We start from the raw sequence: 25,562 nt of genomic DNA, 5'->3' as shown, positions 1-25,562 counted from the left end.
CTTCTCTATACAGGGTTGTCTATTGTTTGTGACCGGGCCAAGTATCTCACGAAATAAGCAAAAAAAAAAAAAAAAAAAAAAAAAAAAAAAAAAAAAAAAAAAAACTGCAAAGAACGAAACTCGTCTAGCGCTATGGTTGGCCTGCCAGATGGAGCTGACATAGGTCAAACGGATATCAACTGCGGTTTTTTAAATAGGAACCCCCATTTATTATTTCATATTCGTGTAGTACGTAAAGAAATACGAATGTTTTACTCGGACCACTTTCTTCGTTTTGTGGTAGATGGCGCTGTAATAGTCACAACCACATGGCTCACAATTTTGGACGAACAGTTGGTAACAGGTAGGATTTTTAAATTAAAATACAGAACGTAGGTACGATTGAACATTTTATTTTAGTTGCTACAATGTGACATATATACCTTTGTGATCTTATAATTTCTGAGAACGCATGGTGTTGCAGCGTGATTACCTGCAAGTACTACATTAACGCAATAAATTCTCAAAATGATGTCCCTCAACCTCAATGCATTTGGCAATTCGTGTAACGACAGTCCTCTCAACACCGAGTAGTTCGCCTTTAGTAATGTTCGCACATGCATTGACAATGCGCTGACGCATGCTGTCAGGCTTTGTCGGTGGATCACGACAGTAAATATCCTTCAATTTTCCCCACAGAAAGAAATCCGGAGACGTCAGATCCGGTGAGCGTGCGGGCCATGGTATGGTGCTTCGACGACCAATCCACCTGTCATGAAATATGCTATTCCATACCGCTTCAACTGCACGCGAGCTATGTGCCTGACATCCATCATGTTGGACGTACATCGCCATTCTGTCATGCCGTGAAACATCATGTAGTAACGTCGGTAGAACATTACGTAGGAAATCAGCATACATTGCAGCATTTACATCGCCTTCGATAAAATGGGGGTCATTTATCCTTCCTCCCATAATGTCGCACACACGCCAAGGTCGCTGATGTTCCACTTGTCGCAGCCATCGTGGATTTTCCGTTGCCCAGTAGTGCATATTATGCCGGTTTACGCTACCGCTGTTGGTGAAGGACGCTTCGTTGCTAAATAGAACGCCTGCAAAAAATCTGCATCGTCCCGTAATTTCTCTTGTGCCCAGTGACAGAACTGTACACAATGTTCAAAGTCGTCGCCATGCAATTAGTGGTGTCTAGAAATATGGTACGGATGCAATCGATGTTGATGGAGAATTCTCAACACCGAAGTTTTTGAGATTCCCGATTCTCGTTCAGTTTGTGTCCTACTGATGTGCGGATTAGCCGCGACAGCTGCTAAAACACCTACTTGGGCATCATCATTTGTTGCAGGTCCTGTTTTCTTAAATAACGTAACTACCCTGCGAACGATCCGGATACTTGGATGATGTCGGCCACGATACCTAGGAGCATACATAGCACACCCCCGTTGGGTATTTTGATCGCAATAGCCATACATCAACACGATATCGACCTTTTCTGCAATTGGTAAACGGTCCATTTTAACACGGGTAATGTATCACTAAGCAAATACCGTTCACACTGGCGGAATGTTACGTGATACCACGTACTTATACGTTTGTGACTATTACAGTGCCATCTATCACCTAGCGAAGAAACATATTACCTTACGGACTACACGAGTAATAAAAAAATGGGGGTTCCTATTTTAAAAAACGCAGTTGATATCTTTTTGACCTATGGAAGCGCCATCTAGCGGGCCAACCATAGCGCCGTATGGTTTCCCCCTTCAAGCTAGACGAGTTCAATTCTTTGTAGTTTTTTCGTTTGATACTTATTTCGAGAGATATTTGGCCCGGTCACTGACAATGGACCACCCTGTATAATCTCATTTGCCTCTCATAGAACTGTAACTCCAGTTATTATGGTTTATTTGCCAGTAACATTTCCAACTCTTGTAACAAATAATGTTATCAATTAATGTTTATTCATACTTATGTACAGTACAATTTTTATACGTCTTTTGCCTATTATGGGACGGTAACTTCAGTGACTTACGGTTTTCATGCCATTAATAGTCCTGAATTATTGTAATAGACTATTTTCTATAATAATCTCAGTGAACACTTACTGGTGTTAAGTCGGTATCACTCCGCCGGCGCATGCGCGCGACCACCAGCTGAGCTCGCTGCGTCGCTGCCCGAGGCGCCCCGTTACTTCTCAGAGCCCGAGGCCCACCTGTCTGTCTGGCCCGTTGGTGTGGCAGAACATTAGTACAAGTGTCGCGGTCTTATGACTGTGTGCTGTAGTACTAACATTTTAAGTTTGACACGGCCAACATCTGGCATATTTTAATTTTATGTTGTGACGTTTCTGAAGCAACAGCCTTGCCCCAGTGGATGCACCGATATCCTTGAGATCACCGAAGTTAAGCGCTGTCGGGCGTGTTCGGTGCTTGGATTGGTGACCATCCAGGCCGCCATGTGCTGTTGCCATTTTTCGGGGTGCCCTCAGCCTCGTGATGGCAACTGAGGAGCTACTCGAGCGAATAGTGGCGGCTTCGGTCAAGAATACCATCACAACGACCGGGAGAGCGGTGTGCTGACCCCACGCCCCTCCTATCTGCATCCTCCACTGAGTACGACACGACGGTCGGATGGTCCCGGTAGGCCACTCGTGGTCTGCAGGCGAAGTGCTTTTATTGTGACAACTCTAAAGATGGTCACATTATTATAGCCGAAACCCAGGTAAAGTTTCTTTGCTTATCCAACTGGATGCTGAAATTTAATATAATCACACAATTATAGTTGTGATGACTTCGATTTATCCTCGATATGTTGGCGAATATATATTTTTAAATCTGATGGTACACGTGAGACGTCATCCGGAATTGTGCTAAGCACATTATCTGAAAATTATTGCCAACAATTAGTTCATGTGTTTATTCGCATAACAGACGGTTGTGAAAACAAACTTGACCTCTAAGCGACAAATAATCCTGATCTAATAACGACCATCAAAAGGGATACAGGGATTACTGAACACATGGTTGTCTACCAAAGTAAACTAAAACCATATCTTCTCAAAAAAGAAGATAAAAATTTACTTGACGCCCTCCTGAGAGAGAAATGTAAGTGTTGACCAGATGTAGCTTGAATTTAAAGAAATAGCATCGACAGCAGTTGAACTACTTATGCCAGATACATTAGCAAACGAATAAGCTGATCCCCTATGGTACACAAAACGGGGAAGAACGCTGTTGCGGAAACAACGAGAAAAGCATGCCATAATTAAAGGGACGCAAAATACTCAGGATTGTCGGACTTTTACAGAAGCACGAAATTTAGCGCGGACATCAGTGCGAGATGTTTATGATAGTTTCCACTACAAAACTATGTTTCCAAACGTGGCAGAAAATCCAAAGAAATTCTCATCGTATGTAAAGTATGCTAGCGGCGAGGCACAGTCAATGTCCTGTCTGATCAATTTCAATGATAATACTACCGATGCCTGCGCTGCTTCGCATTCGGGAGGACGACGGTTCAATCTCGCGTCCGGCCATCCTGATTTAGGTTTTCCGTGATTTCCCTAAATCGCTCCAGGCAAATGCCGCGATGGTTCCTTTGACAGGGCACGACCGACTTCCTTCCCCGTTCTTCCCAAATCCGATGAGACCGATGACCACACTGTCTGGTGTCCTTCCCCAAACAACCCAACCCCATCTGCGCTGCTAAAGCAAAGTTACTAAACACAGCCTTCCGTAATTCTTTCACCTAAGAAGACTAAGTACATATTCCAGAATTCGAATCAAGAACAGCTGCCAACGTGAGTGGCTTAGTAGTAGATATCCTACGAGTACTGAAGAAATTCTTTCGGTCCAGATTGTATGCAAATTAGGTATGTTTCAGAGTATGCTGAAGTAATCACTCCGTACTTGACAATCATATACAGCCACTTACTCGAAGAAAGATCCGTATTCAATGAATGCAAAGTTGCAGAGGCCACGCCAATATTCAAGAAAGGCAATAGGATCAATTTACTAAATTTCAGGCCTCTATCATTAACGACGAGATACAGCAGGATTTTTGTGTGCTTAACTGTGAGGCAGAGATTTGGAGAAATTCACAAAAAAAGTTTCAGATGAAGTCAGAAGCGTTAAATTTGATATATTAAAAAAAGGGAGATTTTGAAAGTGATGAAAGTGAAAAGACAGCCTGCTTCAACAGAAATATTGAAACCTATTTAGTGTGAACGACATAACGATGAAATGAAAGTTTAATGTGATCTCGCTTCCAAACAGCACACTAGAAAAAACGAGACAGAATTTACAGAAATGAGGGAGGCCATTTCCGAGATTGGGAATAGGAACTATAGTTTGGAAAATACTGTCAAACGTAAGAGCTTCTCGGGATTACCGGTGGAAATGTATGTAATGGTCAGAAAGAGATAAATGGAGAGGGCTAGTGCCTACTTCAAAAGGGAAAATTTAAATTGATAGGGTGATGCTCCAGATAGCCAGGAATTATTGTATTGCTCTAAGAATAAAAAGCGTGAAGTAATAGAAGCTTTTAGAATAATCCCACAATACAACAAGAGGACTGGAGAAAGCATGAAAAATAATGTCAGAAAATAAGCAGTGAACGGAAGCATTTAGACAATCCAAGTTCTTATCGGATTATATACATTATAACAAAAGATGTGGGTTGATAAGGCATAACGACAGTCTATAGTTTTAACAATGTCAAAAATGTGTTGTGCTCTATGTGACCGCTCTCAGGAACAATTTCAGAACATTCACGTATGCTTGCACACTTAGGAATTCACATAGAAATGAAATAAACACTGTCAGAAAATTAGCACTGTTTCCAAAATTATTCAGCTTCTCAAGTATTATGATGATGATCAAAGCTATATCATTGTTATTTCAATAAAGAAATCTATTCTTTTCTATTTATTTACTCTTTTTAATATTAATGACCAATTAACGGATTTCTACGTTGTTAACTTGGTATAACTGATGTTTGTTAAAATACTGCACCAACGATTTTTATTGCGAGTTACTTAAAATACATTTTCAAAATAATGTTTCTGCTGCCCTGAATAAGCGGATTAAGATATTATTACTGTTCTTCCTGCGTGATCAACACGGTATTGGAAAGGAAACTGGTACTTTTGAATTCTGAAGGCTAGGTATTATTTCCACGTTTATTCTAACCAAAACTGGTATTAAATAAAAGACGTTACAACGGAACAGTACAGTAAAACTTTAATAGAGTAAGGCGTGTAACAGACCTGGTACTGATCCTTGTGGGACCACTGAAACTGGGTACCTCCTTTTGACGTGTTTCGATTCGAACTCAACGGAAAATCGGAAACTACTGACGTGATGATGGAATCAATGAAAGAAAAGACACCGTCGAAGAGCCCTTTTATTTGCTATTTTAACAGTTTAGGAGCTGCGAAGGTAAAGCTAGTGGTACCAGGAAACAACAACACCAACGTTCCTCACACATAATTGTATGTCTCTATAACGAGAGGTTATACTTCGTTCTTGGAGTGAGTAATGAAACAGTCACTGACGTTCGACGACTCACAACTCGCTTCAGACCGAAACCCTGTGCTACTGCTTCTCTGCTAGTGCCATTGTAACTGTATTGGGTGGAATTCACATGAACTAAAAAGTTCATGCCGGTGTATGATTTGTAAAAAAAATTTCTGGGGTACCTTTGTAAATAAATATTTCATAAAATTCGGCTCTACACTTCGTTAGGGATTGCAACGAACGTATGACACCAGTAAAACGACTTGGTGGCGAATGTTACGGATCTACATCGACATCTACATTTATACTCCGCAAGCCACCCAACGGTTTGTGGCGGAGGGCACTTTATGTGCCACTGTCATTAACTCCCTTTCCGGTTCCAGTCGCGTATGGTTCGCGGGAAGAACGACTGCCGGAAAGCCTCCGTGCACGCTCGAATCTTTCTAATTTTACATTCGTGATCTCCTCGGCAGGTATAAGTAGGGGGAAGCTATATATTCGATACCTCATCCAGAAACGCACCCCTCGAAACGTGGACAGCGAGCTACACCGCGATGCAGAGCGCCTCTCTTGGAGAGTCTGCCACTTGAGTTTGCTAAACATCTCCGTAACGCTATCACGCTTACCAAATAACCCTGTGACGAAACGCGCCTTTCTTCTTTGGATCTTCTCTATCTCCTCTGTCAACCCGACCTGGCACGGATCCCACACCGATGAGCAATACTCAAGTATAGGTCGAACGAGTGTTTTGTAAGCCACCTCCTTTGTTGATGGACTACATTTTCTATGGACTCTCCCAATGAATCTCCAACCTGGCATCCGCCTTACCAACAATTAATTTTATATGATCATTCCACTTGAAATCCATGCTCCCAGATATTTTACAGAAGTAAATGCTACCAGTGTTTGTTCCGCTATCACATAATCATACAATAAAGGCTCCTTCTTTCTATGTATTCGCAATGCATTACATTTGTCTATGTTAAGGGTCGGTTGCCACTCCCTGCACCAAGTGCCTATCCGCTGCAGATCTTCCTGCATTTCGCTGCACTTTTCTAATGCTGCAACTTCTCTGTATACTACAGCATCATCCGCGAAAAGCCGCATGGAACTTCCGACATTATCTACTAGGGCATTTATATATATTGTGAAAAGCAATGGTTCCATAACACTCCACTGTGGCACGCCAGAGGTTGCTTTATCGTCTGTAGACGTCTCTCAATTGAGAACAACATGCTGTGTTCTGTTTGCTAAAAACTCTTCAATCCAGCCACACATCTGGTCTGATATTCCGTAGGCTCTTACTTTGTTTATCAGGCGACAGTGCGGAACTGTATCGAACGCCTTCCGGAAGTCAAGGAAAATGGCCTCTACCTGGGAGCCTGTATCTAATATATTTCCGGAATAAATGTTGATTCCTACAGAGTAGATTCTGGGTTTCCAGGAATGACATGATACGCGAGCAAAAAACATGTTCTAAAATTCTACAGCAGATCGATGTCAGAGATATAGGCCTATAGTTTTGCGCATCTGCTCGACGACCCTTCTTAAAAATTGGAACTACCTGTGCTCTTTGCCCGTTGATGACCTCAGAAAGAAAATAACATCTGGTCGCCTTATTTGCGATGACACCTCACAGCACATGAACACAAATGATGTTCTAGTGTACATGATTTCAGTTAAGCGTTAAAAATGTGGTATTTCTCATCAAACCTCATTATCGCAATTTGTCTTTATTACACTAATGATAATAAAAATAGCGTTAATACCAGCAGTGTCTACGGAGTAATGTGTAGCATGGTGTTAGTTACAGTCAAAACAGAAAATCAAATATTAAACATGCATTTTTTATATTTTCGCTTCTTAATTAACGACTTCTGTCGACGAAGAAATATAACCTATGGCTCAAATTGTTAACACGTGCATTTTTCGAAATTTTCCTCGACAAGTCGCTCATTCACCTGAACTCTCATTCTACGTACGCATTTCGTTCCCATACTGACGTAGGAATAAAATCTTCAATGCGGTGGGAAAAGACGTAGCATCTTTCAACGATTGCTATTACTTGTTGTTACCCCATGTTCGAATGTCGACAATACCAAGATTTCTGTCTGCACTTGGTAACACAACTAAGCGACGACTAATGTCCCAAACAAGCTTAACCCTTACAATCAAGTTTCTTCATAATCAGTCTGAATGTAAATTGGTAAAACGCAATATTTCATCAGACTTACTATCTGAATTCCTGACGACTCCTTCAACACTCGCTACAAAATTATAGCGAGATTTATGTAAACAAAATTTACAATGAGGTAGTTTGACAACTCATGGACGTCTCTGGAGCTATGCAACACCATGAGCAAAGGCCAAAGCTTGTCACAAAGTCGCTCTCGACAAGAAATCTAAAATTCAGTGACACTAGTCAAATACTTCAGAAGGTGCAGCAGTTTATTATTTTGTTCTGTTATGGTTTTTTTTCCAGATGTGGAAAAGGTGGGAGCAGATACGACAACACCAGGCGGCCTCCGTCTCTATCTGGAGTATTATTTCCGCAAAGCATTCAGTAAGTAGCAGAGTTACCACTTGTAAATAACGAAGAGTTAAATTATGCTGTCATCATGGTACAAGGTGTCGGCATACTTTTCAGATGTGGACTACAACCCTGTCATCTCCAGCGGAATGCGCGAGCTCTTCTTCAAGCCTCAGGGACAAAACAAGACTGCCAACTTGACCATCAGTCTTACAGACGTAAGTAACGATAAGACTGATTGTAATTCCGAGGAAAGGGGCTCATTGCCGATTCCCTAGGATACGAAAGATACTCTTGCAAGTCACATTTTCTTGCTCCTTATTTAAGTAAGTCGCGACTTTTTTTCTTATTATTATTTCCTACGCCGGTATGTGACTAATAGCAAAGATTTGCTTCATGTACATTATAATTCAAACAGCCAAATTACCGGGACAAAACTACTTTAGTACACAGACGCCAAACGTAATCAGGAAAGGAGAGAATCTGACAGAGAAGTTTCACCTACAAACTGGAAATTCTTGATTTGAGTGGGTACCTGAGTAAGATACAACAAACTGTAATCCATCAGGTGCCGCTAGAGAGGCTTTTTCCACTATATGTTGTGTAAATGCTAACAAATTTATTGACATCTAGCATGTGAATGCATGGAGTCTGTTCTTTCGGACATGTCTGTAGGAACAGACACCTACCAGAATCCGCAGCTGTGAAACATAATTGAGACGTGGGACTTGGGGAAAGCAGGAAAAGGTGTGGACGGGGCCGAATCAGTGACATTTGATAAGCCCATACACTTTATTCAAGTAATAATTTTTTGAAAACAATCAATTATTAAGGGAGAATTAAAAATTATATGTAGGCTGAACTCCACAAGCAATACTTCAGAACAATTAGCGGCTACAAGTGAAGAAGACAACTACAAGTTGAAAATAACAAAATAATTTTTGAAAGGATCATTTAAATAATCGACTGTAACTCAAGCTACACTGACGGCTGAAGGCCTTGTTAAGAAGAACTCAAATTATTTGTCAGCTGAAGGCCACAAGCATAGGAATAATTTAAACAAAATATTATTTTTAAACAATTGCCACAATCAGACAAAATAAAAAAGGGAGTGATCCACAGACAGTGCTTATAGGACCGACCTGAGAAAAGTACCTACAGCTGCGTCAGCGGTGAGACAGGCACCCAAGAGTTATGCTCACATAACAGGATGGCAACTCAAAGTAGGGACAGTTTAAATGCCGATCAATCCTCTTTCCAAATCCACGTAACGTGCTATAACCAGTACAACGATGGAACAATTCAAGCGAGGGCGAAGTGACAGGCAGAATCCGGTGTTTAAAACATCGAAAGGCAGAAGGAACCATTATAACCAAGGTAGACAAAAGAAACCACAATCCACACCGCACTCAAGGACGCTGTCGAACTACATGTCATGGTGGACACCATCGGCAAGACGAGGAAAAGTACACTGTCGCAAAAATACGCTAACCTCCAGGGCACGTAACTGGGGCGTTAGCAGCCACTAGGCAGTAGAATACCGCTGGTTGCACTTCACCAAATAATAATACAAAATTCAATAACTAATAACAGGCAGTAGACGGTGGCTAATAGATTCTGCCAACTCGACACACTCCACTTGCTGCTGTTCATCTCAAGGCGACCCTCGCAGCTGCAACGCACGAACAAACAGCGTGATCCCAATAATGGAGGCTTCACTACTGGATTAATGTTCACTAAACTCAAATTTATGGGACCGGTGGACAACGAGGTTGTCGCCCTCGCAACTACAGCCCCTCAATCCGGTAATGCCTGCGTGCCGCCAGCGGTCCCGCCATGTGCTAGTGCTGCCGGACCTCTCTCCTGTTTGCTCCCAACCGAACTATCGACACACCCAACCCAGAAAACAATTCACGTCCTTCCAAAGATAGTACGGGTACTAGATATCGATAAATGCTACTGCTGCGACTTGTAGACAGACAACGCTAGCAAACGTAGTGGCGCCAGTAAACAGAAGAAGAAAACGAGACGCCACTATCCCTATTACAGGGTGCCAACCTATCAACGGCACCAACGCGAACCGCACACAGCTCAATTATCTGTAAATTGAACGGGATCACAGCTGTTAACTGCAGCTGGATATTAAGCGGAATCAGCGGCGGCGAGCGAAAATGTATACCGGAGCGGGATTCGAACACGGGATCTCCCGCTTACGAGGCAGTGATTAAAGCAACTGTTAGTAAGCAGCACATCCCGGGTTGGAATCTCGTTTCGGTACACACGGTCGCTCGAGGCCGCTGATTCCGCGTAGTGTCCCGCTGCTGTTGACGGCAATGATCCCCCTTTAATTTACACGTTATTGACTTCTTCCGACCATGATCTTAATTAATAGCCTATACATTAATATAAGGAGCAATCAAATGGAAATGAGACACATGGGAAAAAGTAAGTAAACTGTTTAATTTTTCCAAAGTAATCGCCGTAAATATTAGCACATTTATCTCACTGTGAGATAAGACCGTCACTGTCTCGATGGAAAAATGTTAGTTGTTGCCTATGGAACCGTGATTGTGCCCAGGCGTACATCTCTTCCTTCGAAGCGAAGCAACGGCCACGAATATCTTTCTTCGGGGCTCCAAAGATACGCAAATCGTATGGAGAGATATCGAGACTGTACGCGAGATGTGGCAGGGCTTCCCAGTGAAACTCTTACAGAGTGGCAGAAACAAAGTGGGCAGCATGTGGGCTATCATTATCATGCAAGAGAATGGTGCTGTCCGTCAGCTTTCCTGTGAGTTTGCACTTGATGGCGCCCTTCAATTTTTGCGAAATGCGCACGTACCGCAGTGCTTTAAGTGTGCCGCCGTGTTTCGGGAAACAAATATTCAACGGGCCCTTGCTTTCAAAGAAAAAGGCCATCCTGACTTTCCCGAAGCTGGCGTGCCTGGTGTTCGACTCAGCTGCAGTTGTTTTACGGGTAAACCGTAGCACATCAACCACACAGTCGCAATCTCTCCCGATGCCAGTTCAATATTTTTGGAGCCCCGAGGAAAGACATTCGTAGTTGTCGGTTATCTTAAAACGCAGAGTTGCACGCCTGGGTACAATCATGGATCCATAGGCAGCTGCAAACTTCTTTCCGTGAAGGTACTGACCGTAGTGTCTTAGTGGGTTAAATGCATTAACGGTTATGACGATTACTTTCCAAATAATAAACATTTTACTTACATTCTCTCCCATATGCGTCACTTTCATTTGATGGCGTCTTATATCAACAGTACTGAGCCGTGCTGCGGCTCGAGTTGGTACTGTTTGTAGGTTTCTGTCCTCTGCTGGAGGCCAGACCGTATCATTTGGTTGACGTCGTCTTCTCGTGTTGACTGGCGCTTCTTCTTTTCGCAAGCATTGCTTGTCCACTAGTGGCAGCAGCGGCGGTTATCGATATGTAGTAAGAGTCGCCCTATCTTTGGAGCGACGTCGTGGTTCTTCTGGTTCGTGTCCGTGTGCAGTTCACTTGGGGATGCAGGAGGAGCCAGGTCCGCGCAGTGCGAGAACACGCCGGGACCACTGGAGGCGTGCATGGACTGCCGGATCGGAGGCCTGTGATCACGAGGGTGCACGACCTCGTCGGAAACCGGATCCTGCAAGCTTTAAGTTGAGTGGATTTGGATTCAAGTAGAGAAACCTCCACCTTTGTGAGATCTTGCGTTTCTCCAGTGACTTGGGTCCGTTTTTCTGCTCGTAGTGTTGCCGAGATGAAGAGCAGCGAGTGGAGTGCTTGGGGAAGGCCGATCTGATTAGGTTTCCCGGACTTTTAATTACTATTCATTGCATTCAGTTTGATACCGTGTTTTAAGTTCAACCAGCGGTATTTTTCCTCGCTCGTGGCCGCTAACGCCCCAGGCACCTGCCCTGAGGGTTATTATATGTAACAGCAGTGTACGTTTCGTCGCCTTGCCGCTGCTGTCCAAGTGAGGCCTGTAGTTTTGACAGCTTTTTTGATTGTAGGTTGGTTGGCGACTCTTCTACTCTGGTGGTAGTGATTTCTTTCTCATTCCGGGCGCTCTAAGCACAGTATTCTGCTGGTGGAGTTCAGAGTGACAGTTCCAGCAATGGCGTATTTTTACATCTTTGCATTTCTTTACATCCAGCGATACAAGTTGCCTGTACAAAACTATAGTCATCACCTTACAAGTTGCCTGTACGAAACTATAGTCACCACCATTAAAGTCGTCCAGTCCCTTTCTTGCACCATAGCGCACGATTTGTTTATGTACCTGTGGGAGCCGGCCGTTGTGGCCGAGCGGGTCTAGGCCCTGCAGTTCGGTCACAGGTTCGAATCCTGCCTCGGGCATGGATGTGTGCGATGTCCTAAGGTTAGTTAGGTTTAGGTAGTTCTAAGTCTAAGAGGACTGATGACCTCAGATGTTAAGTCCCATAGTGCTTAGAGCCATTTGAACCAATATTTTTTTTTTTCTGTGCGTCTTCTGAAAATAATGTTCGACTCAAAGCTACGTAACAAACGTAAAAACGGTGGTCTTCAGAACATCGCAACCGGCAAGGGACCATAGACAAACGTCACCTCTCGTCAAAGATAGACGGTCTCAAATCAACAGGAATGACTTTTCAGTGAATATAGATCCATCACAACAAATTTCCATGCCAATGTTGCGACGGGGGCTGCAGTGGATATTTGGTGCCGGGCATATGGCGAAACGGAATCGCTCTAGAGTGTGAAACTAAGGTGCATGTTTTCAATTGGCCAAACAAACAGAAACTTGACAGTAACTCTCTGGAAGCGAAGAGCGTCGCACGACGGGTCAGAATTTTGACTCTGTTCTAGTGATACAAGGTATCAACTGCAGTTACGGCCAAATGGGACGTTTATTACCCATTTTGGGGAGGGTGTAATCCAAGCCGGAGTTCTCTCTTTTTTTTTCCTTTCGGACTTTTTGCACCATCACTTGGACAAAATCAATTACGTTACTGTGAACACTGACCAGAATTTTTAGTGTAGCATTCTCGGTGATAGAATGATGCCCTTACGTTTACATCTTCTTGACCAGAGCACTGTCAAAAATCCCGCCTTCCACGACTAGAACAGAAGCGTTCATAGGACTGCACGCGTGATTTCGTTGCGACAGACACTGAGGCGCCTTATCGCATCTCAACTTACCAGTCAAATCACCCGATCTTAACCAACTGATAATCATTGGAACTATTTGGAACAGAGGGCAAAACTTAGTAGTCAACGGAAACGGGAGATTGGTAGCTCTGCGGGATCTGACCGTTGATGAGTAGCTTCAACTGGATACACCATAATTGAAGAACGTTGTGTCATCTCTTCCTCGCTAAATTGCAGCTCTTATCAAGACTAGTGGCAGCTTAATAAAGCATTAGCGAGGTGTCTGCTTGTGGTGACTAATTCTTTCTCCAAGGTGCCTGAGTGAAATTTTCTGTTCACAATAAGTAATGCAAGAAAATAGTTAAGAGAAACATTTTGGTGTTATACTAAATAAAATAATCTAGTAATAGAATGCCGACTCCTTCGAAATTTTCCATTGTCACGTTATAGTCATAATCTTACGAAACAACTGAGTGTTTGCGATGCTGCAAGTATCCGATGTTCACTTGGTCCTTCCTCTCACATATAACCAGTAGGTTACGTTCCTTTTATTTCATCCACTTCTCAGAAAAAAAAAACTACTGCCTAAGTTTTTCTTTTTTTCGTCATTATCAATCTTTCAGTCTGTAGAACTCAATATTGCGATTGTAGTCATTTCTGTAATTGGATCTATTTCTTCATTTCTACATAATTAGAGACTGCATTAAGTGAATCTCCTTTTAAAAATGCCAGCCGTTGTCATCCTCGGGCTGCTTCTCCTTGTAATATCCCTCCTCTGTTATTTAGAAGAAACTGGTTGTGGTCATATTTTATGAGCAATGCATTAGTTTTTCCTTCTCTCCATTGTTCTCCCAGCTGGCTTTTCTTCACAAATTCTTTGCACGACTCCCTCGTTTGGGCTTTTATCTATCCACTATATCTTTAACACCCATCTGGTGCACCGTATTTCCAATGTTTCAAAGGTTTCACTTTTGCCTATTTTCCATATCTCGTAGCCACACAGTACTGCGTTCCAAATGCAGCATTTAACAATCTTTTTCCTCACTTTATTTATGTTCTTTGAATAAAACCTTTTCCTTTCATCGATGAACGTTTCTTTTGCTTCTCTAATTGTTAGCTGTATTTCTTCTTTGTTTCCTCGTATTCCCTTATGCTGTCAAGATTCCTAAATGTTTGTATGATCCTGTTTCTCTAATTCTGACGTTATTTCTTCTGGTTCCTTGTGGCACACGATTATTTCTGACTTTTTCTGTTAATTTCCGTTTTATACTTACCGCTATACTATATCCGTAATTTCTAAAATTCTTTATACATTTCTTTTATCTGGAGCTATCACAGCCATGTCATCCACAAAACTAAGCAAAATATCTGTCATTCGAATACTTATTTTCTTCAGTGTCCTTTCTACCTCCTAATCATCGAACCTCACCTTCCGACCTAGGCGTCTCAGAAGTTAATATTGAAAAAATTGCTTCGTGACGTCTTTTTAAGAGAATTTGATATCTGTGATCTTCCTGTTGGACTCTGCAGACAGACTGTTGTTGCACATACTCGAATGGTAACCACGCTCTGAGTACAGTTGAGGTACCACAAGAGAAAACACCGTTTTGTAAAGCTCGGTCAAGTGACTATGATACAGCACCACTGGACAACAGAACCATGTATGGAGATTAAGAGTATGCATCCGTAGCCCAGTAAACAACAGCACTTCCTTTAATCTACTGTGCTCGAAAAGCCACTATGCTGCTAGGCTTTGGCCGGCCTTGGTGGCCGAGCGGTTCTAGGTGCTTCAGTTAGGAACCGCGCGACTGCTATTGTCGCAGGTTCGAATCCTGCATCGGGCATGGATGTGTGTGATGTCCTTAGGTTAGTTAGGTTTAAGTAGTTCTAGGTTCTAGGGGACTGATGACCCCAGGTGTTAATTCCCATAGTACTCAGAGATATTTGATTTTCTGCTAGTCTTTGCGTCCTGTTCACACACTCACACACGGACCCAATAACACACGTGTACAGGGGAAATAGAGTGAAATGAAAGGCAAACTGAGAATGGTGCCAAACGCTTTGCAAGCCTCCCTCAACGAGAATGAGTCGCGTCGACTTTTCCGCCGGTGCTGCATATTTTGCCATGCTCCGACGCAAGAGCGGAGATCAGAACAACGAAACGGCGCAACTGTTGTGTAGACAGACTTCAGATGGGTGTGAAAATAGTCGTAACGCCTTAACGAATTTCTTTCTACTGCCAATGATCATCTTAAAGATGGCGTGCGGCAGAGATTCGCCACCAAGGGTTGTTACATTTGAATATGGTACCACTGATGACTTCACTTAGGCAAGTGTTTCATAAAGTGCTGGTACGTTTCTTTCTGTGTGTTTTCCACCATTAATGTGTTGAAGGATGGTAGAATCTAAGCTCTAACTTGTAAATAAAGCACTTCCTGACCCTTGTGCACATAACGTACTTTATTCTTCTACATGCGAGGAGTTTGTCTTGAAAGTTTGACCATACTCATTTGTTACACTGTTATATTTCATGCAACCGAAGACAGATAACTCATCGTACATCGTCCATTCGAGGATCGGATGATTTAAGCTGGGTTACATATACTGAGATGAAGTTTTATTAACCTACCCTGTATCTTTCGCCTATGTATTTTGCGTATGTACTTGTGCAAGACTTAATGCGCCATGTCTTATGATCTCAATGACTACACGGTGATTGTCTGCCTGTAGCAGGCATCAGACTGTTTTTGTTATTTTTCAGCACTAAAAACTTTGACGTTAATGAGCCGCCCTCGCTACCGGCACCTCAGATTCCGCTTGTTGTGCGCTGCAGGAAAATACTCAACATTAAACGCCACCGCTTATAACTAATAACAGCTATCAGACCTAACGCGTTCCTGACAAACCAACTGATTGTGCGCGCGGACAATACCTAAATAATGAAATGAAATGAAATGTCCGTATGGCATTGTTGGCCGGGATGTCCCATTCGGGTTCAGCCGCCAAGTACAAGTCTTATTTCAGTCGCGCCACACTGGGCGACATGCGACCGATAATGAGAATAATGATGAGGAGAACACAACACCAAAAGTTTCATAAAAGACTGGAAGAACACAGCAAAAGCGCTAGAGCGCAGTGAAAGATGACAGCCGCGTAATTACGAGTTTGTATCAAGTACAACTAGATTTAACAATCCAGATATCATTATCTTGGCAATAGCGTGCAGAAAACAGACACAGTCCCACACTCAAGTACTAAATTTATAAGCACGCATCTGACGCCATTGAAACAGTGTTAGACGTTATTACTCACTATGTATAACAGGATACAACGATTTTCCTTTTATTCAAAAGCGGTTTAAGGGAGGTGCTCTGGTGCAGTGCACCTTAGAAAATGTTTTTAAATGAATTAGTTTCTTAGATGGGATATCGCTGCAAAATAAATTAATACTGGAATACAGGTGATTTCAATGTAATGATTATTGCACTCTACTAGACAAGAGATGAACAGGATCATAAACCTGAGCGGTCACATCATATCTGAATCTATTGACTGGTGTGGACTTAGCTTCCTGATGGGATCGTACCAACGTCAACGTTGTATCGCCGTGGACGCGATGCAGATGTTGTGGTCGGCGCCTTCATTTCGCCTAAACAAACCATCGTGGACTTAACTGGTATTGGTTTTGACATGATATACAAAGCAATGAGCGGACTTGCCAGGCTCATCATAGCGTTCAATTCCACTCAATCACACACGTCCGCCTAGCAGAGAAGTTGGAAGCGATCTACTCCGCCCAACCCTAGTTCTCTGTCCTTGCCAGTAAAATATGTTCCCAGCGCACAAATATTTAAGCTTTACGCTTCAGTTACTAAAACTTTCATTATTCCTATGTTTACGTGAAATGTAAATCTTTCTTCATACGGATTTGAACGCCAATATGATTCACTAGGCACAGAGGACCCGTAGCCATTAAATTCCGAATAAAAATTATCAGCAATGACGGCAGAAGGCTACCAGCTTAAGGGGACCACACCGTGGTTCAGGTCGAAAAATATCGATTTTCGGTTTTCATCATATTTCGATAGTTTAAGGTTTTATTTAAGAACTCTAAAAAGGATTTTGCTGAAATAAGTTTTTTTCGAGCACTTAAAGACCATTCTCCTACCAAGTGTGTTTATGTGCCACGCCCTCTTTTCTGTTACCCACTTTTCTGCATATATTTTAGATCATTATATCCCCTACATTGCACGTTAGGGATTTTTTTTATTCCCGAGTGTGTCGGCTATCCTTGGAATGCAAGGGTCGGTATTCTTTTGTTTCTGCTGTTTGTAAACAACACGCTTTCAAACACGCAGTTAGTTTTGTTCAAGTGTGATTGCGAGTAGTTGTTATACTTACGCTTGCAGTGGTTCTTTGCGTGTGTTTTGTTGTGTTTATTGAAGATGAAGAAACGTAAAGGTATTTTCAAGAAACGACAATTTAAAGGAAACAGGTGTAGAAAGCCTTCTACAGGGTGATTCAGAAATGCATGTAAATATTTTAAGGGTGTATTTGTGAGGTAAATATAAGACAAAAATGTTCTATAAATGTTTTTCCATAAACGTTTAATTCCAGAGTTATCGTTAAAATACGAAAGTCATGTCCGTATCAAAACGACGTCAGTGCAAGCAGCAGGATGCCATATTCTGGTATGTAATGCACATACGTATCTCCCAACAGTTGATTCGAAACTGCATGAATAGTGTTTGTTTGTGTTTGCAATTGCTGTTTACTCCTACTGTACAGAAGATGGCGCTGATGTTGTTGGTAACGGAAACGTACTTCCTGTCGTTCATTTATCGTCGGAAGGCTACAGGTTTCGTGCACATGATGTACTCAAACAGTGAGTATGCTGATATGCACCTTGTGTATGGTGCAGCAGATGGAAACGCACTTGCAGCAAGACGAAGGTACAGTGAGCTGTTTCCAAGACGACGGTTACCAAGTCATCAGACGTTTGTATCTGTGAACAGACGTATGCGGGAGTATGGCATTCGTCCTGGGCCACATTCAGGTGGACCACTTGAGCATGCAGTGAACGTCGAGGAACATGTTTTGGACCTGGTAGACCAAGATCCAGCCATCAGTACGAGACAAATTAGTGCAGCTGTACGACTTCCACAATCTACTGTATGGCGGCTGCTTCGGAGACAACAGTTGCATCCATTTCACCTGCACAAAGTGCACGAATTGACACCTGCAGACTATCCTCGCCGTCAGCAATTCTGTCAGTGGTTACAAGAGCGTCATTTGAATGATCCAATGTTCATTCGGCGGATATTATTCACAGATGAGGCCATGTTTACTCGTGCGGGTGTAATCAATTCGCATAATATGCACCAGTGGGCTGTCGAGAATCCTGGCGCGAGAATTGTGCGTGGATATCAACATCAATTCTCCATAAACATTTGGTGTGGTATTGTGGGGAATGACTTACTCGGACCTCATGTTCTACCTCCAAGTCTGACTGGGCACGCTTACCGCGAATTTTTGGAGGGGGAATTGCCTGGATTGTTACAGGATGTCCCTCTTGCAACACGAGCCACCTTGTGGTTTATGCACGATGGTGCTCCTGCCCATTACAGCCGCAACGTAAGGGCGTACCTCAATGATGCGTATCCACATCGATGGATAGGTCGCGGAGGACCAATTGCTTGGCCAGCCAGATCACCTGACCTGAACCCTTTAGACTTTTATTTATGGGGCCGACTAAAGACATTGGTGTATTCTTCTGCAGTACCGAACAGAGGAGTGCTACAACAAAGAATTGAAGGTGGTTGTGAAATTATTCGTGGAGAGTTGAACGGACTGTGTAATGTGCAGAGATCATTGCGGCGACGAGCACGGGTCTGTCTGCAAGTTCAAGGACAGCATTTTGAACATGCATTGCATTAAGATTTGTGCAAATACAGTACAGTACAGTCTGTAAATTCTTCACGTATTTTCCTTAGTTATTTTGCATTGATTTAGTTCAATCAACAGGAACTAAAGTAATACAGTATTCGCGAGGAATTGTTTCAGTTTGTTACGTCACGTTTATTTACCAGTTTGCGTTTTTAGTCCAAATACACTGTAATTAAACTGTAAATACTTTACATTGTATTGAATGTATTACCATGTTTTGTTCATAACTCTGTAATAAGCCAAGTATAGCAAAAATTGTATAGAACATTTTTGTCTTATATTTACCTCACAAATACACCCTTAAAATATTTACATGCATTTTTGAATCACCCTGTATATAAGAGGTTATGTCGCCTGGCAACGATGTTTCTAATTGTAATTCTTCAACAAGTGAATCATCAAAGAAGCTCTCAAAATTTCAAGAGAGTTCAACGAATTTACCGTAGGTGACAAGGGGTGCAGTAACAGAATTACATATTTAAGAAGATTATCAGATGTAATTTCTAAATTTGTACAATGTAGACAGTGTGGTGAGTCACAGAATGCGAACATTTGTGAGCGTGCCAGTGGCAGAAAAGTTCTAGCAATTGTTTTGGATTTAATTTGCACTAAATGCTCAGCTGTGATTTCATTTATGAGCTCTTCAATATCAGATGCAAGTGGCCCTTATGAAATCAATACTAGATTACTTTATGCCTTACGCTCCATTGGGAAGGGCATGGCTGAAGGGAGAACATAGTGTTCAGTAATGATCTTCTTTTTTTCTTTTTTTGTCATGAATTCTTTCCTGTGCTAACCTCTTTATCTCAGAGTAGCACTTGCAACCTACGTCCTCAATTATTTGCTTGACGTATTCCAATCTCTGTCTTCCTCTACAGTTTTTGCCCTCTACAGCTCCCTCTAGTACCATGGAAGCCATTCCTTCATGTTATAGCAGATGTCCTATCATCCTGTCCCTTCTCCTTACCAGTGTTTTCCACACATTCCTTTCCTCTCCGATTCTGCGTAGAGCCTCCTCATTCCTTACCTTATCAGCCCACCAAATTTTCAACATTCGTCTATAACACCACATCTCAAATGCTTCGATACTCTTTTGTTCCGGTATTCCCACACTCCATGTTGCACTACCATACAATGCTGTACTCCAGACGTACATCCTCAGAAATTTCTTCCTCAAATTAAGGCCAGTATTTGATATTAGTAGACTTCTCTTGGCCAGAAATGCCTTTTTTTGACAGAGCGAATCTGCTTTTGATGTCCTCCTTGTTCCGTCCGTCATTGGTTATTTTACTGCCTAGGTAGCAGAATTCCTTAACTTCATTGACTTCGTGACCATCAATCCCGATGTTAAGTTTCTCGCTGTTCTCATTTCTACTACTTCTCATTACCTTCGTCTTTCTCCGATTTACTCTCAAACCATACTGTGTACTCATTAGACTGTTCATTCCGTTCAGCAGATCATTTAATTCTTCTTCACTTTCACTCACGATAGCAATGTCATCAGCGAATCGTATCATTGATGTCCTTTCACCTTGTATTTTAATTTCACTCCTGAATCTTCTTTTATTTCCATCATTGCTTCCTCGATGTACAGATTGAAGAGTAGGGGCGAAAGGCTACAGCCTTGTCTTAGACCCTTCTTAATACGAGCACTTCGTTCTTGATCGTCCACTCTTATTATTCCCTCTTGGTTGTTGTACATATTGTATATGACCCTTCTCTCCATATAGCTTATCCCTACTTTTTCAGAATCTCTTACGGCTTGCACAATTTTATATTGTCAAACGCTTTTTCCAGGTCGACAAATCCTATGAACGTGTCTTGGTTTTTCTTTAGCCTTGCTTCCATTATTAACCGTAACGTCAGAATTGCCTCTCTCGTGCCTTTACTTTTCCTAAAGCCAAACTGATCGCCACCTAGCGCATTCTAAATTTTCTTTTCCATTCTTCTGTATATTATTCTTGAAAGCAGCTTCGATGCATGAGCTGTTAAGCTGATTGTGCGATAATTCTCGCACTTGTCAGCTCTTGCCGTCTTCGGAATTGTGTGGATGATGCTTTTCCGAAAGTCAAATGGTATGTCGCCAGCCTCATATATTCTATACACCAACGTGAATAGTCGTTTCTGTTGCTACTTCCCCTAATGATTTTAGAAATTCTGATGGAATGTTATCTATCCCTTCTGCCTTATTTGACCGTAAGTCTTCCAAAGCTCTTTTAAATTCCGACTCTAATACTGGATCCCCTTTCTCTTCTAAATCGACTCCTGTTTCTTCTTCTATCACATCAGACAAATCTTCACCCTCATAGAGGCTTTCAATGTATTCTTTCCACCTATCTGCTCTCCCCTCTGCACTTAACAGTGGAATTCATGTTGTACTCTTAATGTTACCTCCGTTGCTTTTAATGTCACCAAAGGTTGTTTTGACTTTCCTGTATGCTGAGTCTGTCCTTCTGACAATCATATCTTTTTCGATGTCTTCATATTTTTCCTGCAGCTGTTTCGTCTTAGCTTCCCTGCACTTCCTATTTATTTCATTCCTCAGCGACTTGTATTTCTGTATTCCTGATTTTCCCGGAACATGTTTGTACTTCCTCCTTTCATCAATCAACTGAAGTATTTCTTCTGTTACCCATGGTTTCTTCGCAGCTACCTTCTTGGTACCTATATTTTCCTTCCCAACTTCTGTGATGGTCCTTTTTAGAGACGTCAATTCCTCTTCAACTGTGTTGCCTACTGCGCTATTCCTTATTGCTGTATCTATACCGTTAGAGAACTTCAAACGTATCTCGTCATTCCTTAGAACTTCCGTATCCCACTTCTTAGCGTATTGATTCTTCCTGACTAATGTCTTGAACTTCAGCCTACTCTTCATCACTACTATATTGTGATCTGAGTCTATATCTGCTCCTGGGTACGCCTTACAATCCAGTATCTGATTTCGGAATCTCTGTCTGACCATGATATAATCTAATTGAAATCTTCCCATATCTCCCGGTATTTTCCAAGTATACCTCCTTCTCCTGTGATTCTTGAACAGGGTATTCGCTATTACTACCTGAAACTTGTTACAGAACTCAATTAGTCTTTCTCCTCTTTCATTCCTTGTCCCAAGCCCATATTCTCCTGTAACCTTTTCTTCTACTCCTTCCCCTAAAACTGCATTCCAGTCGCTCATGACTATTAGATTTTCTCCCCCTTTACATACTGTATTACCCTTTCAATATTCTCATACACTTTCTCTATCTGTTCATCTTCAGCTTGCGACGGCGGCGTGTATACCTGAACTATCGTTGTCGGTCTTGGTCTGCTGTCGATTCTGATTAGAACAACCCGGTCACTGAACTGTTCACAGTAACACACCCTCTGCCCTACCTTCCTATTCATAACGAATCCTACACCTGTTATACCATTTTCTGCTTCTGTTGATATTACCCGATACTCATCTGACCAGAAATCCTTGTCTTCCTTCCACTTCACTTCACTGACCCCTACTATATCTAGATTGAGCGTTTGCATTTCCCTTTTCAGATTTTCTAGTTTCCCTATCACGTTCAAGCTTCTGACATTGCACGCTCCGACTCGTAGAACATAATCCTTTCGATGATTATTCAATCTTTTTCTCATGGTAACCTCCTCCTTGGCAGTCCCCTCTCGGAGATCCGAATGGGGCACTATTCCGGAATCTTTTGCCAATGGAGAGATCATCATGACCCTTCTTCAACTGCCGGCCACATGTCCTGTGATACACGTTACGTGTCTTTAATGCAGTGGTTTCCATTGCCTTCTGCATCCTCATGTCGTTGATCATTGCTGATTCTTCCGCCTTTAGGGGCAATTTCCCACCCCTAGGACGAGAGAGTGCCCTGAACCTCTATCCGCTCCTCCGCCCTCTTTGACAAGGCCGTTGGCAGAATGAGGCTGACTTCATATGACGGAAGTCTTCGGCCGCCAATGCTGATTACTTATCAAAATTTAGGCAGTGGCGGGGATCGAACCCCCCTAGACCACGGGTACAACCACCAAATAAATTTGAAACACTGGCTGGCATATTACAGAAAGCTGTATGCGAGCTTAGTGAGGAAAGTATGAAACTGGCTGTAAGGGAAGTAGTGGAAGAGAATGATGGATGTTCGGATGTTGCAGTTGCACTTGGTGGAAGTTGGCAGAAAAGAGGACATACTTCTCTGAATGGAGCAGTGACTGCCGCGAGTTTATACACCGGTAAAGTGTTAGATGTGGTGATAATGTCTATATGTTGCAAATGTTGTAAAGTCAATGAACATTAAGAACACAACTGTGTGGCTGATTTTAGAGGAACAAGTAGTGGTATGGAAGTTCATGGAGTACAACAAATATTTCATCGCTCCGTTGTAACAAGAGGCGTACGGTACACCAAATATTTGGGCGATGTTGACAGTATTGCATATAACAATACAGTGAAGTCTAAGCCATATGGAGACCCATTATTAGCAAAATAGAATGTGTAGGCCATGTTCAAAAACCTTTGGGAACAAGGCTGAGAAAACTAACTGTTGATATGAGAGGAAAAAATTAGAAGATAGGAAGTTGTTGACCGGACAACAGGGTAGGCTAACTAAAACTGATATAGAAAACTTGCAGGTATACTTTGGGCAAGCAATTAGGAGAAATAAAGAAAATCTGGAGGCATTGAAGAGAGATGTTTGGGCCTTATAGTTCCATAAGTCCTCTACTGATGATAAGCCATGTCATCGGTTGTGTCCATCAGGAGAAAATTCGTGGTGCAAACACAATAGGGCTCAGGCAACTGGAGAATCTTATTCTCACCAGCATTCTCTTCCTGCTGCTGTTATTACAGCAACTAAACCTATTTTGAGAGACTTCCCTCATCCTTACCTTCTAAGGAAATGTCTGTATGGGCAGACACAGAACCCAAATGAATGTTTCAACAGCATAATTTGGAACCGCCTTCCTAAAACTGTATTAGTAGGCATGCATACAATGAAACTAAGAGTTCATGATGCAGTTATTGCAATCGAAAATGATATGATCGTTTGGAGGACTGACTCAGCATATAGGAAAGTCAAAACAGACTTCTGTGAAATTAAGAGTGCAATGGGATAACCACAGTTAATTGCAGAGGAGAGAACGCGTAGGTGGAATGAGTTCAAGCCTGTATGAGGGGGAGGACTTGTGTGATGGAGAAGAAACTGGAGTCGATATGGAAAACATGGAGGGTGCACAAGTAGAGACTAAATTCTAAAGAGTAGTGGAATGAATGCAAAATGGACAGATAATATCCCACCGGAAATTAAAAAATCATTGGCACAAGTTGCAACCGAACAACTATTCAGCTTGGTGTGTAGAATCTACGACATTGGCAACATACTTACAGACTATCAGAAAAATATCAACCACACAATTCCGAAGAGAGCAAGGGAAGATAAGTGCCAGAATTACCTCCCAATCATATTAACAGTTTATGCATCCAAGCTGCTGACAAGAATGGTATACAGAAGGAAGGAAACATGGAGTATATACAATATATAAAAGAACCAACATGAAACAATAAGACTGGACTAAAAGAACGAAGTGCTCGTTTTGGTGTAAGATAGGGATGCAGTCTTTCGTCCCTACCGTTCAATCTGCACATCGAAGAAACAATAACGGCAATAAAAAAGGATTCAAGAGCTGTGGAAAGGTATCACTGATAAGATTCGCTGATGAGATTACCATCCTCTGTGAAAGTGCAGAAGAATTACAGGATATTCTGAGTGGAGCGAACAGTTTACCGAGTACAAAATATGGAATGAGCGTAAACGGGAAAAAGAGAGAACTAATGAGAAGTAGCAGAAATGAGAAAAGCGATAAACTTAACATTAATGCTGATGATCACGAAGTAAGGGAAATTAAGGGATTCTGCTGCCTTGGAAGCAAAACAATGAATAACGGCCGAAGCTATGAGGACGTAAAAAGAAGACTAGCACAGGCAAAGAGAAGTCTACTGGTATCAAACATAAACCTCAGTTTCAAGAGGACATTACTGAGAATGTACGTGTGGAAGACAGTATTGTATGGCAACAAATGAAGCACAGTGGAAAAACCAGAACGGAAGAGAATGGAAGTGTTTAAGTTGTGATGCTACAGAGGAATGTCGGAAATTTGGCGGACTAGTAAGGTAAGCAATCGGGAGATTTTCCACAGAATCGTCAAAGAAGAAAACGTGTGGAAAACATTGACAGGAAGTGACAGGATGATAGGACATGTATTAATACCTCAGGGAATAACCTCCACAGTACTGGAGAGAACTGAAGAAGAGAAAACAACTCTAGGGGAAAGCAAATGTTGAAATGCATATAACAACTAACTTACGACGTAGAGTACAAGTAACACTGTAAAAATGTAGGTGTGATCGTTTTGGAGGTGGTGCGCCTTTGTCTTCCTCTGACTACTTATCCAACTGTAG

General features: G+C 42.1%; 1 protein-coding gene across 2 annotated transcripts in view; it reads left to right on the top strand.

Annotated features, from left to right (window-relative positions):
• Positions 1-25,562, top strand: part of LOC126279089 (carboxylesterase 5A-like) — a 195,142-nt gene that overhangs the window by 140,596 nt on the left and 28,984 nt on the right. For both annotated transcript variants that reach the window (XM_049979552.1, XM_049979553.1), the window contains exons 9-10: positions 7,996-8,076; positions 8,161-8,261. In XM_049979552.1, the coding sequence (XP_049835509.1) occupies positions 7,996-8,076; positions 8,161-8,261 (182 nt within the window). The remainder of the gene's footprint in view (positions 1-7,995; positions 8,077-8,160; positions 8,262-25,562) is intronic.

This window comes from Schistocerca gregaria, chromosome 6 (genome assembly GCF_023897955.1).
Source record: "Schistocerca gregaria isolate iqSchGreg1 chromosome 6, iqSchGreg1.2, whole genome shotgun sequence".
Lineage (NCBI taxonomy): Eukaryota > Metazoa > Arthropoda > Insecta > Orthoptera > Acrididae > Schistocerca > Schistocerca gregaria.
The sequence above is the reverse complement of the archived record's forward strand: the minus strand, read 5'-3'. Positions and strand labels throughout refer to the sequence as shown.